At 37.9% G+C, this 26,544-nt stretch overlaps 1 protein-coding gene across 3 annotated transcripts in view; it reads left to right on the forward strand.

The window, feature by feature from the left end:
* Positions 1–26,544, forward strand: part of LOC127570729 (adenylate cyclase type 2-like) — a 390,852-nt gene that overhangs the window by 343,489 nt on the left and 20,819 nt on the right. For all 3 annotated transcript variants that reach the window (XM_052016520.1, XM_052016521.1, XM_052016522.1), the window contains exons 16-22: positions 58–155; positions 3,688–3,772; positions 9,192–9,329; positions 13,475–13,591; positions 19,874–20,058; positions 21,058–21,142; positions 23,548–23,706. In XM_052016520.1, the coding sequence (XP_051872480.1) occupies positions 58–155; positions 3,688–3,772; positions 9,192–9,329; positions 13,475–13,591; positions 19,874–20,058; positions 21,058–21,142; positions 23,548–23,706 (867 nt within the window). The remainder of the gene's footprint in view (positions 1–57; positions 156–3,687; positions 3,773–9,191; positions 9,330–13,474; positions 13,592–19,873; positions 20,059–21,057; positions 21,143–23,547; positions 23,707–26,544) is intronic.

Genomic DNA, 26,544 nt, shown 5'->3' on the forward strand with positions numbered 1-26,544 from the left:
GAGGGTTGGAAATTTATAGCAGATCATTAATTAATATGTTTTTATTAACTATTGCAGTATCGAGCAACTCCACTTCCAGCCTTCAAGTACTATGTCACCTGTGCTTGCCTCATATTTTTCTGCATCTTTGTTGTTCAGATTTTGGTGTTGCCAAAGTAAGTACATATGAATGTTTTAATGTGCATGAAATACGGGGATGATTTCCTTGGGTTTTCTCCATTCTTTTACATTTCTCTGAGACATCAAGAGCTTTCCACCAACAAAGGGAGAGAATGCCAGTATGTCCAGCAGGCACAGATGAAGGTTGCCATGGCAATGAGACAGAAGGTGAATTCCAGGCTCTCCACTTTGCTCTCCCACATTGAAAAGGGACAAGTTTGGAAGTCAACGTGTGGAAATGCTGATTAGACCCCGCAACAAACCACTCTCCAAGCTACTTGTTCATGGAATGGCAGGCATAACAGATAACACAACCTCCAGAGAACAAGGTCAACGTTGAAGGCTTTCTGCTTGCTATTTTTAGATTATGTCCAGAAGGAGACTACTCCGGTGATCATTCCCATGGTGGCCAGGTTCCCAGCTGCCAGGGTTTAACAATGTCTGTCACTGAAGTGGGTGCAGTCATGTAATTTACATGATGGAAATCAGAGTCTGTGGTAGCAAGGAGGGAGGGAGTGATCACTATGAAAGAGGCTGCAGCCAGGAGAGGGTGAATCATTGCTTCTTCCTCTCACTCCTCAGCATTGCTCTAAAATGCATCGCCTCCCTCTTTCACAAACTGTGGGTATCTCTGATAGTCAGTGCAAAATCAAATGGCTAACAAGATCTGAGGAAATAGCCCAATAACTGAGGGGGCTGTTGTGTTGTCCTCCCAGATTTACCATGATTAAGTTAGAGGTAAGCTTATTTCAGCTCATTTCAGGAATCACATATTTGCCAGTTTATCCATCAGTCCTCTCTGACCATCACTTGCCTGGAGAAGAAGTGATTAAGATTATTGCCAACAGCCCAAAAGCTTTTTTATTTTTCATCAAAAAAGGTCTAAATAAAATCTTTTCCATTATCTATCATTATTTCAAACAAATCCTTGTGTGTTTCTCAGGAGGTTTGAACTGTACCACCCACTTAATGCCAGGAAACGTGTAGACTTTATCCTGTCCTCATAGCTAGAGACAATACACACACCCACTATGACTGGTGATGAGGATTAGCCATTCTTCAAAGGGAAATCTGGACCTTCTTCCTGGTCCTTCGCTCGGTCCTTCGCTCTTTGGAAACAAATGATCCTTTACAGTTAAATATTTAAAAATATGTCATTTAAATAATATAAATGTAATTTTTAATTAAATATATGATGCCTACTCTTCATAATTAATACCTTATATGGAGCCTGTATTTTTTAAATAAAATGAGAATTCAAGTATTTAATTAAAGTAGAAAACCAAAAAAAAGAAAACTGGAAAGAACACGATGGAATCTCATGACATGATCTGCTAAATAATGGACTAGCCCATTGATAGAAATGAGGGGAAGATGTAGTCTGTGACCCAACGACTTTTAAACCTTGCATTGTTTTGTAGATTACTATTCCTCTACTATCTGATCAATATGTAAATTTATATCTTCACTTCACCAAAATTCAATATAGTGGTTTGTCTTTGACATTGTGATAAGATTTAAAAACACAAGTGATCATTGACTGCACCATAGCTGAACCTGGATTTTCTTCCCAATGTCCTTCGACAAGTGCTAGCAATCTTATGAAACTGCTACAAGTGGACCTTTAAAATCCAAAACATCAACAAAATTTTTTACTTTTCTCTGTATGATTTTTCACATGCAAGACTTAATCATTCAGCGTTATGATAATGGGTAACTTAATTTTTTACTGGGGATCTAGAGTCAAATTAAAGTAAAAATTACCACTTTATTTTAAGCTTTCTTTAGTGACTTCACTCTGCTTTTGCCAACTGTGCCATCAAGAAAAGAAAATTAACATCATGGATTTCCTTCCGGCATTACTCCAGGAAACAAGCTGCCAGGGGCAGACTAGCCATTGAGATTCCAGGGAAAGTCATGATAGACTTAATAATTGTTACCATTTTGTTTCTTCTGACCCTGTAGGCTGATCAAGGAACCATGTAGAGATACTCTGCTTAAAAATGATCTATGATGCATGCTAATAGAGAAGTTGTATTGTCAAAGGTGCAGAGTTGAAATATAAAAGGGAGTACAAGTTTAAAAAGTCATTAATCCCACCATGTTTTAATAATCAGAAAGCAAGTATTTAATGATGCATCAAAACCAGGTTTTCATTATTATATTGTATATATGATTTCTTTTGACTTTGGTTTTTGCTCAGTAATAATCAAAATTGAGTGATAACATTGTGCAATACGTTCCTCTTTGTACAACTATAGGCATCTAACTCTGAAATATATCTTAATGTATTTTTTATGATATATGTTCATTCACTGGGTGTGGATGGTGCGATCAGGGCCAGCATTTATTACTCCCTGAACTGAATGGCTTTCTGGGCCATTTCAGAGGTCAGTCAACCGTATTGATAGATTTGGAGTCACATACAGACAAGACTAGACAAGAATTGCAGATCTTTTTCCCTGAAGGATATCAGTAAACAGATGGATTTTATTACCAATCTGGTGCTTTCATTGTTACTATTATTGAACCTAGCTTTTTTATTATTCCAGACTTGTTTAATTACACAAGTTTAAATTTCCTAACAGCCATATGGGATTTAAACTCATGCCTAAAGATCAACAGTCCAGGATTCTGAATAATCATCCATCAACCTAACCGCTATGTGACCATACCCATCACTTTGTCACTGTGCACAAGAATTTGCAGAACATTTAATCTAAAGTTCATATAACAAATGGGGTCTTATGCCACAGATTTGACTTTGTAATGCATGCTAGCAGAGTCAATGAAAGCTATGTTATTGTAAATGAACCTAATTGATTGTTTCCACTTTGTCTTTTTTACTGCCATGATTGGTTATAGTACAAACTGATTGCAATCCAGAGATCAGCCTCCTCCCCTCCTTTGTCAGCCTCCAACCAGGCACAAATGAATTGATTGCTTGGAAGCATTATATGTGCTTTATCACCAAATTTTCCCTTTTTTGATGAAGTCAGGACTTCAGGTCACTATTTTCCCACAATGGCTGAGATTAGAAACATGAGGGAAAAATAACCTGAAAGATAACATTATTCCATCCCGCTGCAATTTAGTGATTTACTAAGCTATGCTACTCCATTACCCATCAATAGAGTTAGACTAAGTTTCACCCATCAATTAAAAGACTGTGAATTCAAACTCATTTTTTGACTGCATAATCTGCACAGCTGCTTCAATACAGTTGGCCCTTGAGTTATGGCCACTGCAGTGGCTGTGCAAGATATTAGAGATCCTATTTCTCAGTCCTATTTATTTTTTTTAATATCTCATTGCTACTTGTGGGGCTTTGTTATGTACAATAGGACAACCGCCTGCATGGCAAAAGTAGCTGCAGTTCAAAAGGTAATTCAATAAATGTGACCTTTTTAGACATAATAGCATGCAAAAAGTGAAGTACGTCTTTGCCATTTCTGATGATGTTAATGTTATTTGTGTAATTCATCAAAAATGCATTTATATTAAGTGAAATATTTTGATTTGTTCTAGAACGCCTGTTCTTGGGATTTCATTTGGAATTGCTTTCCTCATTCTCGTTTTCATCCTCTTCACCTGTTTTGCTGGTCAGCTTCTGGTGGGTTTATACCTTTTGTCTGGGCTGGAGATAACAATAAGTTATTCTAGTGAAATTATGTTAACCAATAGGTATTTAGATTCATGTCAGATAATGTTTCATTTCCATCTACGAGTTATAGATGAACATATCGCCCAGAGCAGAAAAACGGCACATTTTCTTAAAATGTTTTGCAACATTGATTGAAGAAATATATGTTAAAAATAGCAATTTTAGACAAGCTGTTCTTTTCCCGAAACTTCATTTTATCCTTCCCCCAGGGTGCTAATTTGAAGTGCAATCCTGTTCAGTGGGTGCTGGGCACACTGTGCGATTGTTCTCACGTTTTTGTAGCTCAGCCTACATGATGGGTGTTAAAAGGCATTTTTTGATAAAGACAACATCACAGTTGAGCTCAGCCAGCACAGAAGGAGAACATGATTAGCCAACAGCTCAAACAGACTTACGAAATTTAATTTAAGAGACCAAAGACCAAAAAAAACATGGAGGAGCCATTTGAATAAATCTGGAGATATATTTATATATTTTCTTGCTGGAATAGATGGAATACTCCGCTGATGAAAATTTACAGTTAAATATTTGTAAAAAATCCTGGAATTTCAAGGAGTATTCAGCCTGCCATTCCATCTCCAATCTAAATTATGCCTTAACAATGCTTAGATGTAATCATGAACACTATTTTGTACATCTTAAGAGGCACAAGAAAGGATTTTAATTAGAGCAGCCCAAGGCAGATCAAGCCATTTATGTAGTGATATAAACATTTGCTATGATGTAGATTGTTCCAGCAGCATTCATAATATGAAAGAAGGAAAACAAATAGACACTTACTTTTATGTCAAGTTATTGGCTGGTGCATTACTTTCATTTCTATTTTTACAATTTTCCTGCTTACTTCCCCTGAAGTCATTCACTATGATTTCATGAGAATCACAGTTCTCTAGTACCTTAGATAAGTAGTCAGAATGAATGAGAAAGTGTTGCTTGTCATAATTGAAAAGTTCTTTGACCTTATCTCAGTGAGAGGGTAGTTGATAGTGGGTGGTAGTGAGGTGCTGGTGCAGTGGGAGGTGGTGGGATGATCCTGATCTCACTCAAAATCTAAACATAAAACTTCTTATATGGGTCACTGTTATAGTGTGGGATGAGAGATAAAATCCAGAGGCTATTGAAAACTGGAGAAGAAAACGTTTTGCTCTTTTCTAAGTGGAAAGAGTTTTAAATTATATTCTTGGATAGCCTCATTCATTATATATAATAGATTTTTAAATATATTTTGACAGAGTGTGGGGATCAGTGGCAAGGTCATGATTCATTGTTTTTCCCTAATCGCCCTTGAGAAGGTGGCGGTGATCAGACTTCTTGAACCACTGCAATATTTTTGGTGAAAGTCCTTCCATAATCCTGTCGGGTAGGAATTCAAGATTTAGACGAAGTGACAGTGAAGACTGACAATGTACTTCCAAGTCAGGAAGGTGTGTGACTTGAAGTGGAACCTGTAGGTGGTGGAGTTCTCATGCACCTGCAGCCCTTGTCCTCCATGGTGGTAGAAATCACAGGTTTGGGCTCTATTGTTGAATTGCCTTGGCCATTTTTTAAGATACTTTGGAATGAGGATGAAGCTGGAAAGGCCAGCATTTAGTGCCCATCTTAGTTGTTCTTGAGAGCATTTACTGCAGGAATGCATGGTCAAAGTATTCCTACAATATTGTTAGAGAGTCATAGGATTTTGTTTCTGTGCATGTTAAGTAAACAAGTGATATATGTGCACCTCGGCCTACATTGGGCCACACTGAGACATTGCAGGAAACTCAAGGCAAAAAAAATTGAAGAGGAGGTGAGACAGAGAATTAAATTGACTGGCTACTGGAATCATGGGGTTACCTCTGCAGACTTTGATGTTCTGCAAAGCAGCCCCCATGATAAGGGAGACCACATCATGAATAGCAAAGAAAGAACTGCCCCCCCCAAATGTTATCATTGTAATCCCAATCTCTTCGGACCATGTGTATAATCACTAATGTTATGTGTATTAATTTGAAATTTAATAAAAAGATTGAAAAAGAACTGCCCAAGTAAATCAGTTCTTCACCTGGAAAGTGTTTGGCTCTCAGCAATTCTGACATTTTTATTTCAGATTTCCAGCAATCTTTCCATAGTTCTCTGTAGTCCCAGAGATTAATTCTGTATTTACTCTTCCTCCAGGCAGACACTTTATTCCCTATTACCACTTCCTTTCTGCTTGCACTATCACCCCTTTTGTTGCTTAATCTCTCCTGCCATCCACTCTATCAAGACTCTTTGTTCCATTGCCCTTCCCCCTCATTCTCACACTTTAGAACTTGTTATTTCTGTAACTATTCCCAGTTCCAATGAAAGGCCATTGAGTTTAAACATTAACTCTTGTTTCTTCTCTTCACAAAAGCTGCCCATCTCCTGAGTTCAACTATCATCTTTATTCTTCCTTCTTTTCTCTTTGAATTGTTTGCAGAAGCAATATCGAGCAGCAAAATTCCCTATGATCCTCTGTTGGATGAATGATTCTTTTTATTTTGTATATTACTTAAAGTGTTATCTAACCCTTGCAATAAACTCATAATGGACATCCACTGTTTGTCACTTTCTTTTCTCACAAGGGCAACATTTAAGACACACACAGCAGTTTTGTCAATAATGCTTTTTCCCCTGTCATCATCGTCCCTTTTTTAATGATTTACACTTTATGGTGGAAGTAAACAATTTGTAAAGAAACTGAGGAATGGAAGTTAAAATGGAATGATCTATTTGTTGATGAATATGTACATTTTGGGATTCTGTATGGTAAATAGGGATACAGTTGGAATGTATGTTCTTCTAAAATCATGAATAAATGATGGTCCTGCCTTTGCACATTTGACACATCCTTATGCTTCAGTAATTCCTTCTTGGGTGTTTTTGAACTAAGTGCCAATTTTGAGTGGGACTGAGTATGCAAGGATTTTTTTGACCTCAAAAATCTGACTGTTAAATAAACATATTCTGGCATTTTGATTACCACCCAAAACTCTGGAGGAGCTCAGCAGGTCAGCCAGCATCTATGGAGGGAAATGGACAGTCGACATTTCTGATTGAGACCCTTCATATGGACCCTTCATCCTCCAGATGAAGGATCTCAACCTGAAACATTAACTATCCATTTCCCTCCATAGACCCTGCCTGAGCTGCTGAGTTCCTCCAGAGCTTTGCGTGTTGCTCCAGGTTCCAGCGTCTGCGGTCTGTTGTGCCTTTAAAAGTTTGATATGTTTTTTTCAGCTTTAGTTAGACCCTCAATAAAAACAAAAATGTGCTGAAGATAATCAGTGGATCAGGCAGCATCCATGAAGTGGAAAACAGCATTAATAACCCAGACTTTTGAACATTTATCTGCCAAACTGTCCCCAATTAATTGTGAGCAATTTTGGAATTTCTGCACAAACACAAAAGTCCCAAGATTGTGACCAGAGGTATGGAAATAATTTTCCAAATGGGCTCTGATGAGAGACTCCTCAGAGAGTGTGTCCACCAAGAGAGTACAAAGTTGCAGTGAGTCCACACAATTTAAGGTGAAAATCTGCACATGTATCGTGCACCATCTTGTAATCTGGCTTCCATTTGATTGAGTGGTTTTGTTTTTGACTTTGCTTCCATTTGCTTGAGTGGTTTTAAATGTTTATGTTATTTGACTGACTTTGAAGATTTATGAAGGATTTTTTCTTTTTTAATAGTATTAAAAGCTTTTGATACTTCTTGAATATTTCTGAATGCCAAAAACATTCAGATGCCAGGAAATAATTCAGCGCCTGTAAAGGTGCATTAAGCAGTCAGGTTTTGGTGAGATACCAAAAGTTCTGTCCAAACACCTCCTGTTGGATTGTTTATTGGTACCTGAGATCCAAAGCAATATGAACTACTGAATCGGCCTTCCATGCTCAAGGCATTTCCTTTGAGCATCTTGTCATTGTGAAGAGCATGAAGGAAATTAGATAATTCTGGAAATGGGAAAGGAATAGATCTGGGGAGTCAGGGGTAATGGACTTGGAGAGGAGGGAGGATTGGGAGCTGGAAACAGGGTTGGGGACACGTATGGGTAAAGGGGTCAAGGTGCAGTCAGCTGCAATGAATCATATATAGTAAGGGTTTCATCAACAGGGCATAGGATAAATGCGATCAGTACTTTGCATGCATGTAGCAGACCTAGTAATTTTAACCAGGACCTCTGTACGTTTAGTATGCACACACATGGTGGCTGCTGTACATGCACAGTGATGTCATTTGGCGTGCAGTGCACAAATGATGTCACTTGGAGGCATGGACAATGCTACAAATGATGCAAGGCCTTGACAGTAGAAGGAGTTCTCACTGGAGCAGTAAGGCTCCTGTGTTACTGAAAGGACCTGCCCCCACTCTGAGCCAGTGCAAAGGAGTCTAGTCATAAAAACTGTTCCAGAATGTATTGTCTTTCTTTAGGTAAGTTTCTGTTTTCATTCAACATTCTCAGTAATTGTCCACAACCTCCAATGTGATTCTACCCCTTTCCCAGGTTTTTACTCTGTGTCCCATACGGCACCTCAGGTCACTCTATGGTTTCAATGAATCGTCCACCTGCCATACTCTGCCATCTCTACTCCTCCTCCCATGATCTTCTCCCACTATACCTGATCTTCTCACTGACCCCATGACTTCCACCCCGAACTTCTTCTTTTATCTTTTCCCTGATCTCCTCGCTGATCATTCCCTGCTTTGTGTGACCCTCTGTCCTGTGTTCTCACCACCACTTGATCTCCCAGACTCCTATCCTCTCCTCCTTCCAATCTTTCATGAAGCAATTCCACCTCCCATGATGTCCTCTTCAAATCCCTCAATCCCCACACGGATGCCTCTGCCCAACTCCCTGCAATTTGACCACCTCAATCTCCCTCCACCCCCACCCACCTTTTAAACCTCTTCTTCAAGAGAGAAGACTTACAGCATAGTTTGCGCAGTGCGGCCGCTTCTAAGGTGTACAACATTTAGGATGTCACCTGCACTCGAATATCTTTCTCTTCTAGCCTCACTCAGGCATGGCATGAGACCTTACATAGTACTGTTTCATTAGTGCTTTCACTTGCGGAAGAATTTCTAATCCATTAGAGTCTTTCTGCATCACATGTTTTTATAACAATGCATTCAGATATTTGAAAGGTATCAAAGGGGGTTGGAGATTTTTACAGCTATGGCTGCATGAGCAATTGAATCTCATTAAATCTTGTTTATTTGGGAAATAAAAACAATTGTTTTGGGGGCTGCCATCTATATTAGCACAGCGAAAAGCACTTGGGGCAGAAGTTGTTAATTTTTTCCTGTAAGCATAGTTTGACATTTTCTGTATAGAAGTTTAATTTATTGTCTCTCTTGCATCTAGCAATGTAGCAAGAAGGCTTCAGCTTCCTTGTTGTGGATTTTGAAATCGTCTGAGATAATTACTAATAGACCTTGGCCACGTCTTACACTCACAATGACTACTACCGCAGTTATATTAGTTATGGCTATATTTAACATGGTAAGTTTGTCATTTTATAATCAAACTAAAAAAAATTCTTTTCAGTATCATCGGTTTAATTTACCTTCTTTGAAAATCATCAGAATTTTTGTCTTTTCCCAGTATCATAGGCCATTCAGAGGTGTGAAATTAGAAGGTTAAGAAATCACAAACAGATTATGAATAAATACTCACAAGTAAAATCAAAGGAAGTCCAAACTTCTATCAGTACCGAAAGAGCAAGAAGGTAACTAGGGCCAATTGAGAACCAAACAGGAAACCTACATGTGGAGACGGAGATTGAGGATAAGATTCCTAACAAATACAAAAATGAAAATTGTGGCTGTCTTTAGGAAAGCAGGCGTGAACGGTGATGTTGTGGTTCTGGAAGATGAGTATGAAATGTTGGATTGTGTGAATATAGTAAAAGTATTGTTTGCATCTTTGAGAGTGGATAAATGCCAGATTAGTGAAACAATAGGTTGTTAAAAGAAGCAAAAAAAGAAGTTGCAGAGGTTCTGACTACATTTTTAAAGTTTTCCCTGGCTACAGTAATGATGCCAAGAGGATTGGAGGACTGCTCAAATGGTGCCAGTGTTTACAAAGGGAAGAAGAGATAAACTGAGTAATTAAGGACCAGTTAGTGTAAGATGGTAATGGTGAATAAATGACTGGAATCTATTGTATATGACAGTACAAACCCTCGTATCGAAATCACAAATTAATCCGGGCAAATGAGCATATATAACAAGGTTGTGTCTGAATAAATTGATTGAGTTTTTAAGGAAGTAACAAGGATGATAATGAAAGATCCAGGTACATAGGAAAGACATAGCAGAGGAATCTGAAATTTAGAAGGGACAAGTTTAAAGTAATTGGTGGAATGATTAGAGGGGAAAATGGGGAATCATTTTTTTCACCCAGATAGTGATAGATGTTTGGAACTCATGGCCTTTAGGGACAGAAACCCTCATCCCATTTAAAAAGCACTTGAATGTGTACAAATAATTAGGTTGGAGAGCTCTTTTCCAATGGGCACAGACCCTCATTTTGGGTTATAAATTGTCTATAATTCTAGAAGGAAAGTAAAAGCAAATGTTTGATTGCAAACTTCTGCCAGAAATTCTATTGAATTTGTAATCAAGGTTTGTGCAAGGGTGAGGCATAATTGCCTTGATCTCTCATTTCTTCTTACTGCCCATGTACTTGGTACAAGTGACATTGGAAATCTGACTGATAAAAAAGAATAGGAGCTCCTTCTCTTTCTTTATTGCACACTATTTAGGTATTCCAATATGCTGGGCTGTCCTCTGTCCTCATGAAATTCAATCATTTATTATGCCTTGCAACTGTTTTAACATGAAATTTTAAGGAAACATGCAGTTTTGAAAATGAAAGTTTTGAACAGCACCTGCCTGGTAAATTGTTTGTTTCCAAGTGACACTGGGATCAATGAGAACTTCCTCTGTGTGACCTTGTCTTTCAATCTTTATGGATCATTTAACTATGTGCATTAACCTTTTCTGTGGCATTAAACTAAATTTTCTGCTTCAGTTGATTCTTGAGGTCCTCCTGTTGCATCTGATTTAGATAGGTTCAGTGATCAAACCACAGAGCTTCAGTCACAGAGCTGTAGTTCAATACTATAGGGAATAGTTTATCTCTGTATAATATGTGTTAGTGTTGTTCACTGAGAACACACATAGCTCAGACAAATAGCGACATCAAATGGGAAAATGCACTTAATTTTCTTTGTAACAGATTCACATCTGGTGTGGCTTAATTACTGTGGATGTTTAATCTTACATGATTGGTTTCCTATTCCTGATCACTAATTATGTCCCACTTTATAATGTGCAACGAGCACACATATTTGAATTCTATGCACATTTTGCATACTTTATAATTCTATTTTGGAGAAAACATGTTGTAAGCAATTCTAGATGTTGGAAAATAGTCACACGGGAAAGTTGTTATTTACTCATTTTGGTTTGCGAGCATTGTTGTCAAGGTCAGCATTTGATGTGAACATTTAGATTATCCCTAACTTCCCTTGAGAATATGCTGCTGGTGTTCCCACAATGTTGTTGGGTAGTGAGTTCCAGTATTCAATCCCAGTGACAATGAAGGAAAGGTACATATTTTCAATAGGAACACAACGTACTGGAAACACTACTCAGGTCCAGCAACCTCAGTGGGAGGAGAAACAGCATTAACATTTCCTCAGAACTGGTAAAAATTTAGAAAATGGGCCATGATTATACTTGCAGAGGAATGGACAGAACAAAAAGGATGTCTGCAACAAGGTAGGGGAATATTTCTAGACCAGGAGAGTGTGTGGCTTGGAGGAGAATTTGCAGATGGTGGTGTTTCTATGTGCTTGCTGCCTTTATCCTTCTTCGTGGTAGAGGCCACAGGTTTGAGAGATGCTGTCAGAGTGTCCTAGGTGAATAATTGTGGTATGCTGTGTATACAGTGCACAATACAGTCTTGATGTGGTGGTTCAGGGAATGAACAACTGGGCAAACTCTTTTGCCCTGGGTGGTATGAGCTTGAATGTTATTCGAGCTGACCTGTGTGCTGTAAAAGGAGGAAGAGCTAACTTGCTCTGTTAGCTACAGTGTTTATGAGGCTAGACCCATTTGTGGTCCTGGTCCATCATGACCCCCTGGATGTTCATGATGGGAGAAAGACTACCAAGGGTAGGTGGTTAGGCTCTTTCTTGTTGGAGAATGACTTTGCTTGGCACCAATGCAGTGAAAAGGCAATTTGCCATTTAATAGCCCTTGCCTGAATCTGGTCACAGGCTTACTGCGTGCAGGCATGGATGGCTTCTCTTTCAGAGGAGCTGCAGTGGAAATTGAACATTTAATTCCATTGTAAAGTGCTGCCTGCATATTGGATTGCTTAGTCTTGTTTCTTTCAGTGGTATATAATTGAAAATTGATTTAACCCAGAATAAATTGCATCTGAAAATGTTTCTGGGTCAAGTCACGCCGTCTGTGATTCAGCCATTTCCTGTTATGATTCATCCTTGCATCTCCAATGTGGTTTCTGTGTCAGCGACACACTTGATGACAACTTTCCCCAAGCAACACTCACTTTGAAACATTGAAGTCAATTTGAACCAAGTTGTCATGGGAGTACCCATTGTAGGAAACACCCCTAGGCATATGGTCCTACTCCCATTGAGCTATTCCAGGATGCCTGCAAACAAATAAAATACTTACATGTCCTTGAGCCAGCATTGTGCCCTGCACAGTATACATATGCTTGACTTGGCCCCAACCTAAGTCCATACAATACATCTATATTAAAGACATATAAAAGAATAAAGCCTATTCTGCATCTAAATCTGTCTACATTTTATTTTCCTCATCTGAATCCCTGTTGCTTATACATATCTTCATTCCATTCACCAACAAGTGGGCAATGTCTTCATATGATTAATTAACTTGGGAGAATATTTACCCTAGCTCCAACTCTTGTGGGAATCCAGAGATTCCCAGGGAACTGTTGCCAATAATAACCACTCTCTGTGTGAATGTATCCTGTTTCTTGTCCAACCCTAAATCTGTTTGTCAGTCTCAGGATTTAGTAGCACACTTAATAGCATATAATTTAGGACTGACAATGGTTTCTTTCAAAATCAAACTGTATATTGAGAACACATGTAGTTCAATGTTGACATCCTCTAGCCTTTCAATCTTTTACAAACAAGATATATTTCCACCAGTAATATTAACAAAACCATCAAAAATAAATTATCATTACTGCATATTCTGATGAGTGTGGAACATTTGGCTTCTTCCTCACCACCCACCCTTCCCCAGAATGGCCAATGAGACATACTATGTATTAAGAGGTAATGCATTTGAATAAAACAACAAAAAACATTTGTATGATGTAAATATGTATGTACATGTAACCAACTTTTACAAAAAGCTGAAATGATCACATTAATAAATGGTTTATTATTTGCTGAATCATTAGGTGAGGGTTAATTGATCATTAAAGACATTCAGTGACTTCTTACACAGTTACAAAATAATATATATAAACTGAGATAAGGTATCGCACATCAATAGTCTTTAGGGATGTAACGTAAAAAAAAACTTCTATTTTCATCACCTGTTTTATTTCCCTTTTCCATGTTTTTCCTTCAGTTTTTCTTGAAGAACTCAGTAGTATCTTCTGTCTCTGTGAACAACACAAATGCCAGTTCACAGTTTATAAATGGACAAGCTCTGTGGTTTGTGCACAATGACTATTTCTTCCTGCCAGTAAGTACAATTATACTTGACAGCTCACTCATTATGAATTGCCTTTTGCACTGATTATCCAATGAAGCCATTTTATCACTGCACTAATTGTATCATTTTAAATAAGGAAGTACTCTTCATATTTTGTTAAGAATCAATCACTTGATAATTTCTAAATAATTCGTGAATATTGCAGAAAAGCATTTAATGTATTTCTACTAGAGCTTAGCAATTGTTTTTGAATCTGTGGCGTGCAAAAGTTTGGGCACCCCGGTCAAAATTTCTGTTACTATGAATAGCTAAGCAAGTAAAAGATGACCTGATTTTCAAAAGGCGTAAGGTTAAAGATGACACATTTCTTTAATATTTTAAGCAAGATTACTTTTTTATTTCTATCTTTTACAGTTTTAAAATAACAAAAAAGGAAAAGGTCCTGAGGCAAAAGTTTGGGCACCCTGCATGGTCAGTACTTACTAACACCCCCTTTAGCAAGTATCACAGCTTGTAAACACATTCTGTAGCCAGCTAAGAGTCTTTCAATTCTTGTTTCGGGGATTTTCGCCCATTCTTCCTTGCAAAAGGCTTCTAGTTCTGTGAGATTCTTGGGCCGTCTTGCATGCACTGCTCTCTTGAGGTCAATCCACAGATTTTCAATGATGTTTAGATCAGGGGACTGTGAGGGCCATTGCAAAACCTTCAGTTTGTGCCTCTTGAGGTAGTCCATTGTGGATTTTGAGGTGTGTTTAGGATCGTTATCCTGTTGTAGAAGCCATCCTCTTTTCATCTTCAGCTTTTTTTTAAACAGACAGTGTGATGTTTGCTTCCAGAATTTGTTGGTATTTAATTGAATTCATTCTTCCCTCTACCAGTGAAATCTTCCCCATGCCACTGCATGCAACCCAAGCCCAAAGCATGATTGATCCACCCCCATGAGGAGGTGTTCTTTTCACGAAATTCTGAACTCTTTTTTCTCTAAACTTTCCTGCATCCTTACCACAAAATTCAGCGTCAGAAGTTTGCAAAGGAACATCTGAACAAGCCTGATGCACTTTGGAAACAAGTCCTATAGACTGATGAAGTTAAAATAGAACTTTTTGGCAGCAATGAGCAAAGGTATGTTTGGAGAAAAAAGGGTGCAGAATTTCATGAAAAGAACACCTCTCCAACTGTTAAGCACAGGGGTGGATTGATCATGCTTTGGGCTTGTGTTTGTAGCCAGTGGCATGGGGAATATTTCACTGGTAGAAGGAAGAATGAATTCAATTAAATACCAGAAAATTCTGGAAGCAAACATCACACTGTCTGTTTAAAAAAAAGCTGAAGATGAAAAGGGGATGGCTTCTACAACAGGATAACGATCCTAAACACACCTCAAAATCCACAATGGACTACCACAAGAGGCACAAACTGAAGGTTTTGCAATGGCCCTCACAGTCCCCCGACATAAACATCATCGAAAATCTGTGGATAGACCTCAAAAGAGCAGTGCATGCAAGACGGCCCAAGAATCTCACAGAACTAGAAGCCTTTTGCAAGGAAGAATGGGCAAAAATCCCCGAAACAAGAATTGGAAAACTCTTAGCTGGCTACAGAATGTGTTTACAAGCTGTGATACTTGCTAAAGGGGGTGTTAGTAAGTACTGACCATGCAGGGTGCCCAAACTTTTGCCTCAGGCCCTTTTCCTTTTTTGTTATTTTGAAACTGTAAAAGATGGAAATAAAAAAGTAATCTTGCTTAAAATATTAAAGAAATGTGTCATCTTTAACTTTATGCCTTTTGGAAGTCAGGTCATCTTTTACTCACTTAGCTATTCACAGTAACAGAAATTTTGACCGGGGTGCCCAAACTTTTGCATGCCACTGTACTTATTGAGCCCTGCCTATGGACTGCACTTCCTGCTTACAAACCACATTTTTATTGTCACGGTGTTTTGTCACCTTCTTGTCAAAGCTGACACTTGTAAAATCAAGTTGTTGAATAGGAATTCCCAGAATCAATGTACTGACTTCTTATAGCTCGGTGACAATGGGCCAGGGCAGAAGCCTGGGATTTACTGATTGACAAATGGCTCTGCCTCTAGCAGTGTTCTCAATTGCAGGACTTAATTGAGCCAAAAAGCTAAGCCACATTTTAATGGGATTCCTCAGTTTTATGCTGGTGAAATTGTCACTCAGATTCTGCACGAGATCAAACCTCGTGTAGGACCAGAAATCCCACTGATTTCAATGCAGACTCTAGGCCTGTGAAAAAGGAGGTAAGGAGGGAATGCAATTGTGTTTTTTAATTATTTTGCCTTAGTTTAGTGTTCTATATGGTCTTAATTAACTTTATTTCTCCACGTCTTAGATGAATTACTTCAGTTTTAATAGCTCTTAAATGTCTTTGAATGTCAGAGATGTTTAACGGCTAATAAATCCACTTACAATTTTCACTGCTAACAAAGCCTTGCTCCCTGCTTTGTCCTTTGACAGAGCTAGTCATGGGCATTCTGGGGTCAGGGGCCTCTGTATTATATGGCCCAGTTGCTAATCGAACCACAATGCTGGACCTGCAAGCAGTGGTTCTAGGCCAGCTTGACATATAATATGGTTGTAGTTTCCTCCCTCTCCATTCATGCCACTGTTGTGCAAGCCTGAAAATAAAAACCTGGCATTAGTAAAAGTGACCGTGAAATTATCAGATCTTAACATACATAAAAAACAACACATTACTAATGGCTTTTAGGGACTGCAATCTGGTCTGGTCTCTGTGTGGCTGTTGTCTCACAGCAATGAGGATGGCTCTTGTGCCATCTGAGGTGCCAGAACACCACTGCAAGGGTTAAATCATTGGTTGTCCTTTTATTTCACTTATTTTAGTGTTATTTTTGCTTATATATGGTACTGAATCTCATGGGTTAATTTTCACCTTCAAAGCACTGATCAAGCTATTATACAAACTTTTTTCATTTGTTTCCTTGATTCTGTAGGTAGAATGATTTTCTAATTCACTGATACCTACTACTCCATTAGTTTATTGATTTTTTTTTCTGCTGTGCCCAGGGCTTCATTAATGAACTGCTCGTTCCACTTCATTAATTCTTATTTTCTCAGTGTTGTTATTGACATATGAAATTAAAACATAATTTCTGCCAAAAATGCCATTCAGTTGGTGTGCCCGTATTGGTCTGCCTGATGCTCAATTTATGTAACTATTAGTTATTTCTGCATTGATTGATTGATTACTGATACCACTGTTCCATTATTTGAATAAGAATCAATTTTGTGGTGTCTGCTACTATATGAATTTTTAATGCACTGATGTGCCCACTATTTGATTTGTTATTATACTTGCTGTCGTAATCATTTATTGATTGTAGAATTGTTGGAATTGTTGAGGACAGAATAAGACTTATTCTATTCATTGGCTCTCCTTTGAACAATCTAGTCAGTTCCCTTCCCTCCACTCCTCAGTCTTCTTCATGTGGCCCTACAAATTATTTTCCTCTGTACCTGTCCAGCCCTTTTGAAAATCCCAATTGATTCTGAATTTGGAATAAACAAGATTTCCTCACACCCCATTAGAATGTAAGAAGTGGAAGTCAATAGTCCCTGAAGCCAACCCTGCTGCTCATTTTCATTGTTCATCTAACCTTGGTCTCTTTTCCACTTTTCTGTATTGTTTGCCCATCACTTACTAAAAAATTATAGCCCTTGGTGCTTCTCTCTGTTTACCCTAATCAAAACCATTTATGATTTGGTGCAACTGTCAAATCTCTTACCAGTCTTCGTTGTTCCAGGGAAAACAATGCCAGTCTCCAAACCAGTCAGAAACAGAATCAGAATCAGAATCAGGTTTATTATCACTGACTTATATGTCATACGTCTCCATGTCATGAAATTTGTTGTTTTGCGGCAGCAGTTTGAATTGCAACCATTTAGCAGTACTAGAACCCTTTAGTAAGTTCTTTTTCCATACCCATGCTAGGGCCTTCACATAAAATGTGGTGATCAGAGTTATAGATGATATTCAAATTATAACTTGATCTGTGTTTTATAACAATTCAATATAAATTCCCATCTTTTGTACTTAGTGTACTTAGTTATGAAGCCCAGGATCCCAAATGCTTCACCAGCTACTTTCTCAACATGTCCCGCTACTTTCAAAGGTTTATGCACAGAAGTGTCCAGATGCCTCTGTTCCTGTGCATCCTTCAGAACTGAAATACTACTATGCTCACTACTGCATTAATTCTTTACTGCTGTTTCTCTTCCATTCCTTTGTTGATTTATTTTGTGAATGCTGTGAAGCTGTTCATTCAACAGTGTGTACTTTGCATAGATTTGTAGTTCATAACCTGTCAGTAATTTTTGGACATGCTTGCAGGCACGTAAATTTATTAATGACTGATATGTCATTAATTAATGATTTATATCCCCATTACTCCATTCATTTATCAAGCTACTAGACCTGTGCCAATTCATTGATGTACCTTCTGCTTTGCAAAATTATTTTTTTCAATAATTCTTTGCATAAGTTTTGTTTGTGCTAGTACTATACTTCAACTGGTCAAGTAATACACTACAGTCCAATTCTCTAATAATTGACAGGTTTTCAATCTTGAGCCCATTTTTCCAAATGTGATTTCCTGTTCACTGATTTATCTGCTATTGTATTCACTTATTAATATCTGGCTTTCAGTGGTCTCTGCATGAAAACTGAAAGTACTAGAAATACTCAGAAGGCCAGGCAGCATCTGTGTAGAGGGAAACAGACTTAACATTACAGACTGATGACCTTCCATCAGAAAGTGTTGATTCATTACTTGATAGTGCTTTATTAATTTATTAATTCAGTAATGCATATTTGATTGCAAGGCATGTTGATCAATAAAATCCCAGCATTATCAGTGGCGCAAATTGTTTGGGATTTTGTATCAAAAAAGAAAAGTGATCTGATAATGTGAAACTTCCCCAGAAGCTTTATGCTTAGTGAATATTTTTCTAATGGGTCATACTTGGTCTCAAAGTGGAATTTTCATGAACAAAAGCCAAGTCAGCAATCATAATTGTCAGTAACATCCAATGAAATGCTTTAGGATTAAGTGATGCCAAAGGACACATAAAAGTGGAATTTAAGTGTAATCATTTTTTAAGTTTAGCTTTCCAGCTCTAATGCAGATCATTAGACATCTTGATATTGTATGGAATTTTCACCCATTCATGTGAATAACTCGAGTGAAAAATAATTGCCATTAATTTAATTTGTGAATCTATTATATATTTTAGCAATTAAAAAAAATAAAGCACGTTTCCATGAAGACATGCTTGTGCCAATGTGCAAATTTATCAAAATGGTAGACAGGAAAAGATCAATTGAACTACTCCAACTGTCCCCCACACAACTGTTGTGCTGCAATTGGTAGTCTGACTGCCATATTCACTTTAGTCCGGAGTCATGTAATCTCAATGCTAGATTTTTTTTTAATGCCTAGGTCACCTCCCAATGCATCCCACTAACTTTTTGCACACCAGGAGCTCCTCTGGCTCCCTTTAGAATGTTTGCAATGAATCCACACTCACTGTCTATGTAGGCAACTGGTTCCGCAGAGCAATGATCTCCCATAAAAAGAAAAACATCTGCCATCTGAGAAGTTCTATGTTTATATAACGTACACATGGCTTCCCTACAACTCAACTAATTTAATAGTCTTGTCACCAAAGCAGAGTCTAGTTCTTTCATCACTTTAACTACCGAATCAAATCTGCTTGACAAAGTCCTGCTAGCTAAATTAGCTATTGTATCAATCTTGTGTCCCTTCAGGGCCAACATTGCCTACACCATTGGAGATCATGACATGATATTCTGCTTATGTTCTGAGGTTTTGTACAAGGTATGTTTTAATCTTAAAGCAATCTTAAACCACGTTTATGTGTCCTTTGGCGTCACTTCATTGTGCTTCATTTCATTGGAAGTTACTGACAATTACAATTGTTGACTTGGCTTTTGTTCACAAAAATTCCACTTTGAGACCAGGTATAATCCCTTAGAAAAATATTCACTCAGCATGAAGCTTCTGGTGAAGTTTCACATTATCAGATCACTTTCCTTTTTTGATACAAAAGTCCTGAATGATCTGTGCCACTGATAATGTACCATGCTTACAATAAATTCAGATGTTCTTGATCTTCAAGGTGGTTTCTTGACTGTACAAAAAAGACTAATATTGTGAATTTTTATTTTGTTTCAGAAAGGTACATTAATTTTAATAGACTTTACTACAATAAAGTTTCAAATTTCATTGGGTTACTTTTCTGCCGCAGTACTTCCTGTACAGCTGTATTTTGGGATTGATGTCATGTTCTGTGTTCCTGCGAATAAACTATGAGCTGAAAATGCTGCTGATGCTGATTGCTGTGGTGGTTTACAACGTGATTCTTCTGCAAACGCACGCCTCACTCTTTGATGATTATAGCAAAATGCTGTACACAACTATTCAGATAGAAAGGTATATTCTTTACAGTCCTCTCTATAGTCTTGAGCTGTTTATCTTGTTGGCTATCATAACTAAGTCATTTGACCATTGGCATTTGCAGCATATCAAGTTGTTTGGGTAATCATGTCTGCCAGATTTTTGCTAGAGCAAGCCATAAGTAATCTTCTCCCTTAGTCCTCCCCCATAGCTTTTCCTCCTATGCATTATATGTTTATCCACTTTTCCAATGAAAGGTCAGCCTCAAATATGCCCTGTGGCAAGGTATTGCATAGCAATGCAAAGAATGCTCCAAGCACTCTCCCCAATAAAATCTTTCTCACCTTTCTTTTCATTCTGATAATGGTTCTGATAACTCATTGTCACTGTCTCTCCAACCAGAATAAATATTCCTTCTCCACTCATCCTTTCAAAAGGTATTTTAACATTATTTAACATTAACATTTAAACATTATAATAAATGTCCTTTTTGCCTCTGCTCCATTAAAGAATTATTTCTGATACATTTCATTCCACTCGCGTTTTGCAGCCTGCTCTTTTAATTATGTATGTTTTCTCATGCTTCAAGTTGAAAAATCGATAGATAGAAAAAGCTGAAGAAATCATGGTAAAAAATGTGAAACTGGCAAACGTTTTAGACGTGTTATAAATACAATGAGTATCAAGAAATCAATTCAGAACAACATAAAATAAATATGTTTGTGACAAATATGAAAAATTTTGAACACTTATTATTTTCCATCAATTCATGTTAATCAATATTTTTGAAAGAAGCAGATGTAGATACGACAGTTTGCGATGAATAATAAACTAAGTAGAGGAAATAAAATGGATAGAATTAAATAAAAAAATGTTCTATGAATAAATTAAATTTATGGTATTTAAAGATCAATAAATGAAAAAAATACTAGTGACTATTTCTGATAATTTTGGCTGTTATATAATGATCAGGTATCATGGTTTTATTTTAGCATTGAATTATTGCATTACCTGCATTTCCTTCTCCTTTGTTAGGCCTGGTGTGCTGAAGGATCTGAAGACAATGGGCTCTATCTCTCTCTTTATTTTCTTTGTCACTCTCCTTGTTCTGGCTAGACAGGTGAGGATAATGTTCTTTGAATAGTTGTTTTTTGTAGAAACAGACAGTAAATAATTGAGCTACGGGGATATGTAGAAATAGCTAAAGCTTATTAATAATGCATAAAGAAACAATAACTTTGGACACTCTTGACTTCATTGACATATAAGTGATTAATATTTCTTGATGTAACCTGAAAATATTACACAGTAATCTACCTTTCTGGTACCCAAGTTGAAATACTTTGGAATTCAGTTACATTTTATCTATAGTTTATCTGACTTTAGAGCTAGAAAAGTAATTTAAAATAAACATTTTAAGTTCTATCCTGCGATCATAGTGTGAGGTTCAACTCCCAGTGGAAATAAGAGCATGGAGCATACAATCAGTCTTGCCTCAATTCTAACCCTTTTCAGTCAGATTTCTTCTCTTTGTAAATGGAGCACTGTGTAATGTTCTATCATCTAGTTGTGGGGAGTGGCTAGTGTGGGCCCTTCCTTCTCCAGCCTCATAACCTATGTGCCAGGAGCAAGACCTTCTAGTAATGATACAGAGGCTGTTTAAAAAAAACTTTTCCCTCCTTTCCAGATCTTATCTAGTCAGAATAGGAAATATTCCGAGTACAGACACCATCACAGGCAATGGTTTTGCTACTTCATAACAGCTGACAAGTACAGCACTGAATGAAGTTAAGGAAAGGGACCTAAAGGCCAGTTTTGGTCATAGACCTATTGCTTGGACCTTCAGTCGAAGCCAAGATACAAGCTGAATTGTTCTGCCTGTGGCCAGCAATTCCAAAAGGAACACCTGGTCTTCAGCTGGTCCCACGTAAAAATGGAGGCAACGGACAGAGTCCCGTTATTCAGCTCTCTCATCCTACGCCCGTCAGACCTGGTTTAGTATTCGAGTCCCAATTCATATAAATGGTGAATCCCAATTTGGAGATTAGGGGAAAAGAATAAGCAAAGCTATTTATATTTATTTATTTTATTTTACTGTTTTAAACATTTCTCCGTGATATAAATATTACAATTACATAATTTTAATTTTTTTCAAATATGGCAATCTTTAATTGTTTTTAAACGTCTCAAAATCCAAATCATTTAAAAATCTTAAAGCCATGACAATGTTGGCAGGAAACAAACTCAACCCCAGCCTTCCCTTCTGTCAAATATGGTCAGGGCTTTCCTGGGGCCATTCCTCAGCAAGGTCTTCTTGCTAAGAGGCTTTACTATACTTCACCATGCTGCATACCCCCAGGATAGTGAGAGTCAAAGTCAATCTGCCCCTCACATCCAGCCCAGGTAATTGTGGATGGGCTGAAACCGCAGGTGATGGGTGAAATACATACATTGGCTTGTACTGTTTCAAACATAAATCCTCGTACTACAAGCTCAGTTTAAAGTTATATTTAACTGAAAGTGCCATTTGTGAAAACAATTTTTGAAAGGTCAGTTTTATTAAATTTAGGGAATGGATATATGCATTAAAATCTAATTGAAATAGCATTATATGGAAATACTTTGTCTTTTCTCAATTTCTGGATGGAATATTTAAATGTAATATTGAAGGTTAGGAGTCAATCATTGCAAGTGAAGAATTGATGTGCATTCTAGTTATTTAGGTGTAAAACATTTTTTGGTGCCCTATGTTCCATCTCCAATTCATCCCTGAAATAAAGCAAAAACTGTATTATGGTTTCCATAGCATGAAACTTGAGGGCACACTTGATCTAATCTATTCAGGCATGCTTTACAATAAAATGCCCAAGTTGTGCCATTGACAATCTTTCTGTGCTGTCTGGGACTGTGTAGCAGTTAGCGTAACGCTGTTACAGCAGCACCGACCCCAGTTCAATTCCACCACTGTCTGTAAGGAGTTTGTACATTCTCCCCATGTCTGCGTGGGTTTCCTCCGGGTGCTCTGGTTTCCTCCCACAAAGACGTACAGCTTAGGAGCTGTGAGCATGCTATGTTGGCGTCAGAAGTGTGGCAACACTTGCGGGCTGCCTCCAGCACATTCTCAGTAACACAAAAAAACGCACTTCACGGTATGCTTTGATGTACATGTGGCTAATAAATATATATATTATCTTATCTTTATCATCCCTTCTCACTCAGCTTTACAAAAGAGCCCAAAACATTCTTTGCTTTGTCACCTTTCATCATTCTTGGTAATCATGGTGTTCCTTTGTACTACTTGCAAAATACTTTGCAATGTCCTCCTGCTCCTAAGAAATGCTATATGGATGAAAGTTGTCATGTTAAGTGTTTTACTTTGGTTTCATACTATCTCTGTTTTCCTATTATAAACTGATGCATGTTTGTGTGCATTCCATTTGTCCCAGAATCTTTTCAATAATTTGTGTAATTCAGTCAGATGATAAGTGCCTATTGTTTCCTTATCTCTGTGTCCTCTTGTAACAGAATGAATATTACTGCAGGTTAGACTTCCTGTGGAAGAACAAATTCAAAAGAGAATGTGAGGAGATAGAAACCATGGAAAACCTCAACAGAGTGTTGTTGGAAAATGTGCTTCCTGCTCACGTGGCTGAACATTTCTTGGCTCAGAATTGGAAAAATGAAGTAAGTGGTCAGACTTAGACAAAAAAAAAGGCTCCTACTGTGAGTCTATATATTGGAGAAAATGTAATCCAGCTCAGTGATTAAATATATGGATGGAACTGAACTATACAGACCGTCAAGGACCCGGTTTGATCTTCACTCAGTCATGTAGTAGGTAAATGGAAATGAAAAAAACTGCAGCCGCTGCTATTCTGAAATTTTAAAAAAGTGCTGGAAATACTCAGCAGCTCAGGCAGCATCTGTTGAAAGACAAACATTTAATACTTCAGACCCTAGAAAGAGAGAAAAACAAATTATCAGAAACAGAGCAGTTGGGGGAGGAAAGGGCAGAATGAAGGGAATATCTCTGATAAGGTAAGACCAAGTGATTTAAGGTAGAGTTAGAAACCCATTGTGTTTCTTTGTCTGTATTATACGTTGCTAATAACAAAGTTATGGGACATTCCCAGCAGGCCAGACTATACTAATAGTAAGATAAAAACTGAGCCAAAATGACAGAAATGATCAGTTCTGATACAAAGAGAAAGAAAAAATGAGTTACTTAAAGTAGGATAATTCAATATTGAGTCCAGAAGTCTGCAATGTGCCCAGGCAGAAGATGAGGTGTTGTCCCTTCAGTTTGCGTTGAGCCTTGTTGCAAGAGCACAGGAGGCCACCAACAGAAAGGTCATGTGGGGGTGGGATCGTGAATGAAAGTGGTGAGCAACCCAAAGCTCAGGGTCACTATTATGGGCAGAACACAGGTGCTCAGCAACGTGATCAGTCAATCTGCATTTGGTTTCTCCATGGTAAAGGAGACCACATTGTGAACATCAAATGCTTTGTTTGGGTCTCTGGCTGGTGGGAAGGGAAGAGGTGAAAGGACAGGTGTTTCACCTCCTGTGGTTGCATGGGAAAATGCTGCAGAATGAGGAATGGCTGAGCTGACTGGGGAGTCACGAAGGGAAAAATGCTGAAAGGAGAGAGGGGAAGAGTACGTGATAATGGGATCCTGCTGGAGATGGTAAAAACTGAAAAGGATAATCTGTTGAATACAGAGGTTACTGCAGTAGAAGATGAGAGCTAGGAAAACGCTGTTCTTGCTCTGTCCAGGAGATGGAGTGTGGGCAGAGAAATGGGAAACAGATGAGACAGGTGAAATGGATTAATGCAGTCAACCACTCCTTGACCAGTCAGAGATCCTTGCTTTCCTTCTATTTCGGTCTGCATCGTTTATAATGCAGACAAATAACAGAAAGTAGGAATAAATAGGGCTTCTTCAGGTTGGCAGACTGTTACTGGTAGGGTGCCACAGGGATCAGTGCTGAGCATTCAACAACTCACAACTTATGTCAGTGACTCAGATGAAAACACAAAGAATAACAAATCAAAGTTTGCTGATCATATAAAGCTTGTTGGAGAAGATGTCCAATGGAGTATAATGTAAAAAAAAATTGAGGTTATGAACTTCAGTAGGGAGAACAGAAAAACAGAATTCTTTTTAAGTAGTGAGAAAGTAGTAAATGTTGGTGTACTAAGGTACCTTATTGTGCTTGTACATGAGTAAATTGATATGATTGCCTCTACTACAACATGACTGGAATACAAATGTCTTGCTGAGATTGTTCAGGGCTCTGGCAGGGCCATATTTTGAGGATCATGTGTGGTATTGGTTTCTGTACCTAAAGAAGCAATGTATTTGCATTGGAATCAGTGCAAAGATTCACTAGATGAACTTCCAGAATTAGAGGGCTGATCGGTGAGGAGAGATTAAGCTAGATTGACAGATTCTGTTAATGATGAAAGTGTAGAGACCAGAAGTCTCTTTCCTCTCATGAAGAAGCCTAGGACCAGGGAACGTAAGTTCATGATAAGGGCTGGCCATTTAGGGCTGAGAGGAAGATTTTGTACAGAGGTTTGTAAATCTTTGACATTCTCTACTACAAGGTGGAAGTAAATGCTCAATCACTGAATATATCCAAATTTGAGATTGATAGATCTTTGGATACCAAGAGAGTCAGAGCATATGGGAATCGAGCAGCAAAGTGGTCAAGGCACAGGATCAGCCAAGGTGGAGCAGGCTCAAGGGGCAGCTTAGCCTGTTCATGTTTCTTATGTTCTTAAAATATAATCGTTTCCTAAGTCACCATTTCTCATCTATAGTTTTCAGATACTAACTTGAATCTGCAAGACTCAAGTTCAAGTTTATTGTCATAAGCAAACAGAGTATAAATGCCATGAAAATTAACTGTTTGCAGCAGCAGTACAGTGCATTACAAACATGACAAACATAAGAACACAAAACTCTACAGCGCAGGAACAGGTCCTTCAGCCCACGATATCTGTACCGAGATGACATAAGTAACTATTAACGTAGAGGTATTTTTGTTATTTTCAGAATTTTGGAGAGTGAATTAAAATTTTGTAAGCACAATAAATTAGTGTTGCCATTTAACATTTATAGCTTGATATGTCAATATTAGAGTTTACAGCCACAACAACTAAGCAGTTAAGCTGAGTAGGTGGTGAAGGCAGTGCACGTTTTTCATTACCAAGAGTACAATGGCAAGACTGAGCTCACAAATCTTATGAAGAATTTGGGTGTAAAGGATCAAGAACAGACTTAAGGGGTGAAGTGCCATGCCAGAGCCAATGGAAATACCAATAGAAAAAAATCCAATATGTTTAAGAAGGCAATGTGGTATTCTATGTTGTAGAAGCTTTAGAATTTATTTTATGTTAATTCCTTTTTTTGCACAAAACATGTTCATTTATTTCAGAATTGTTACACCTGTTCTCTTACTTGTTGTTAGGGATTGCTATTAGTGGAAAGGCTTTTTATAATATTATGCATGTAGT

This window comes from Pristis pectinata, chromosome 5 (genome assembly GCF_009764475.1).
Source record: "Pristis pectinata isolate sPriPec2 chromosome 5, sPriPec2.1.pri, whole genome shotgun sequence".
Taxonomy (NCBI): domain Eukaryota; kingdom Metazoa; phylum Chordata; class Chondrichthyes; order Rhinopristiformes; family Pristidae; genus Pristis; species Pristis pectinata.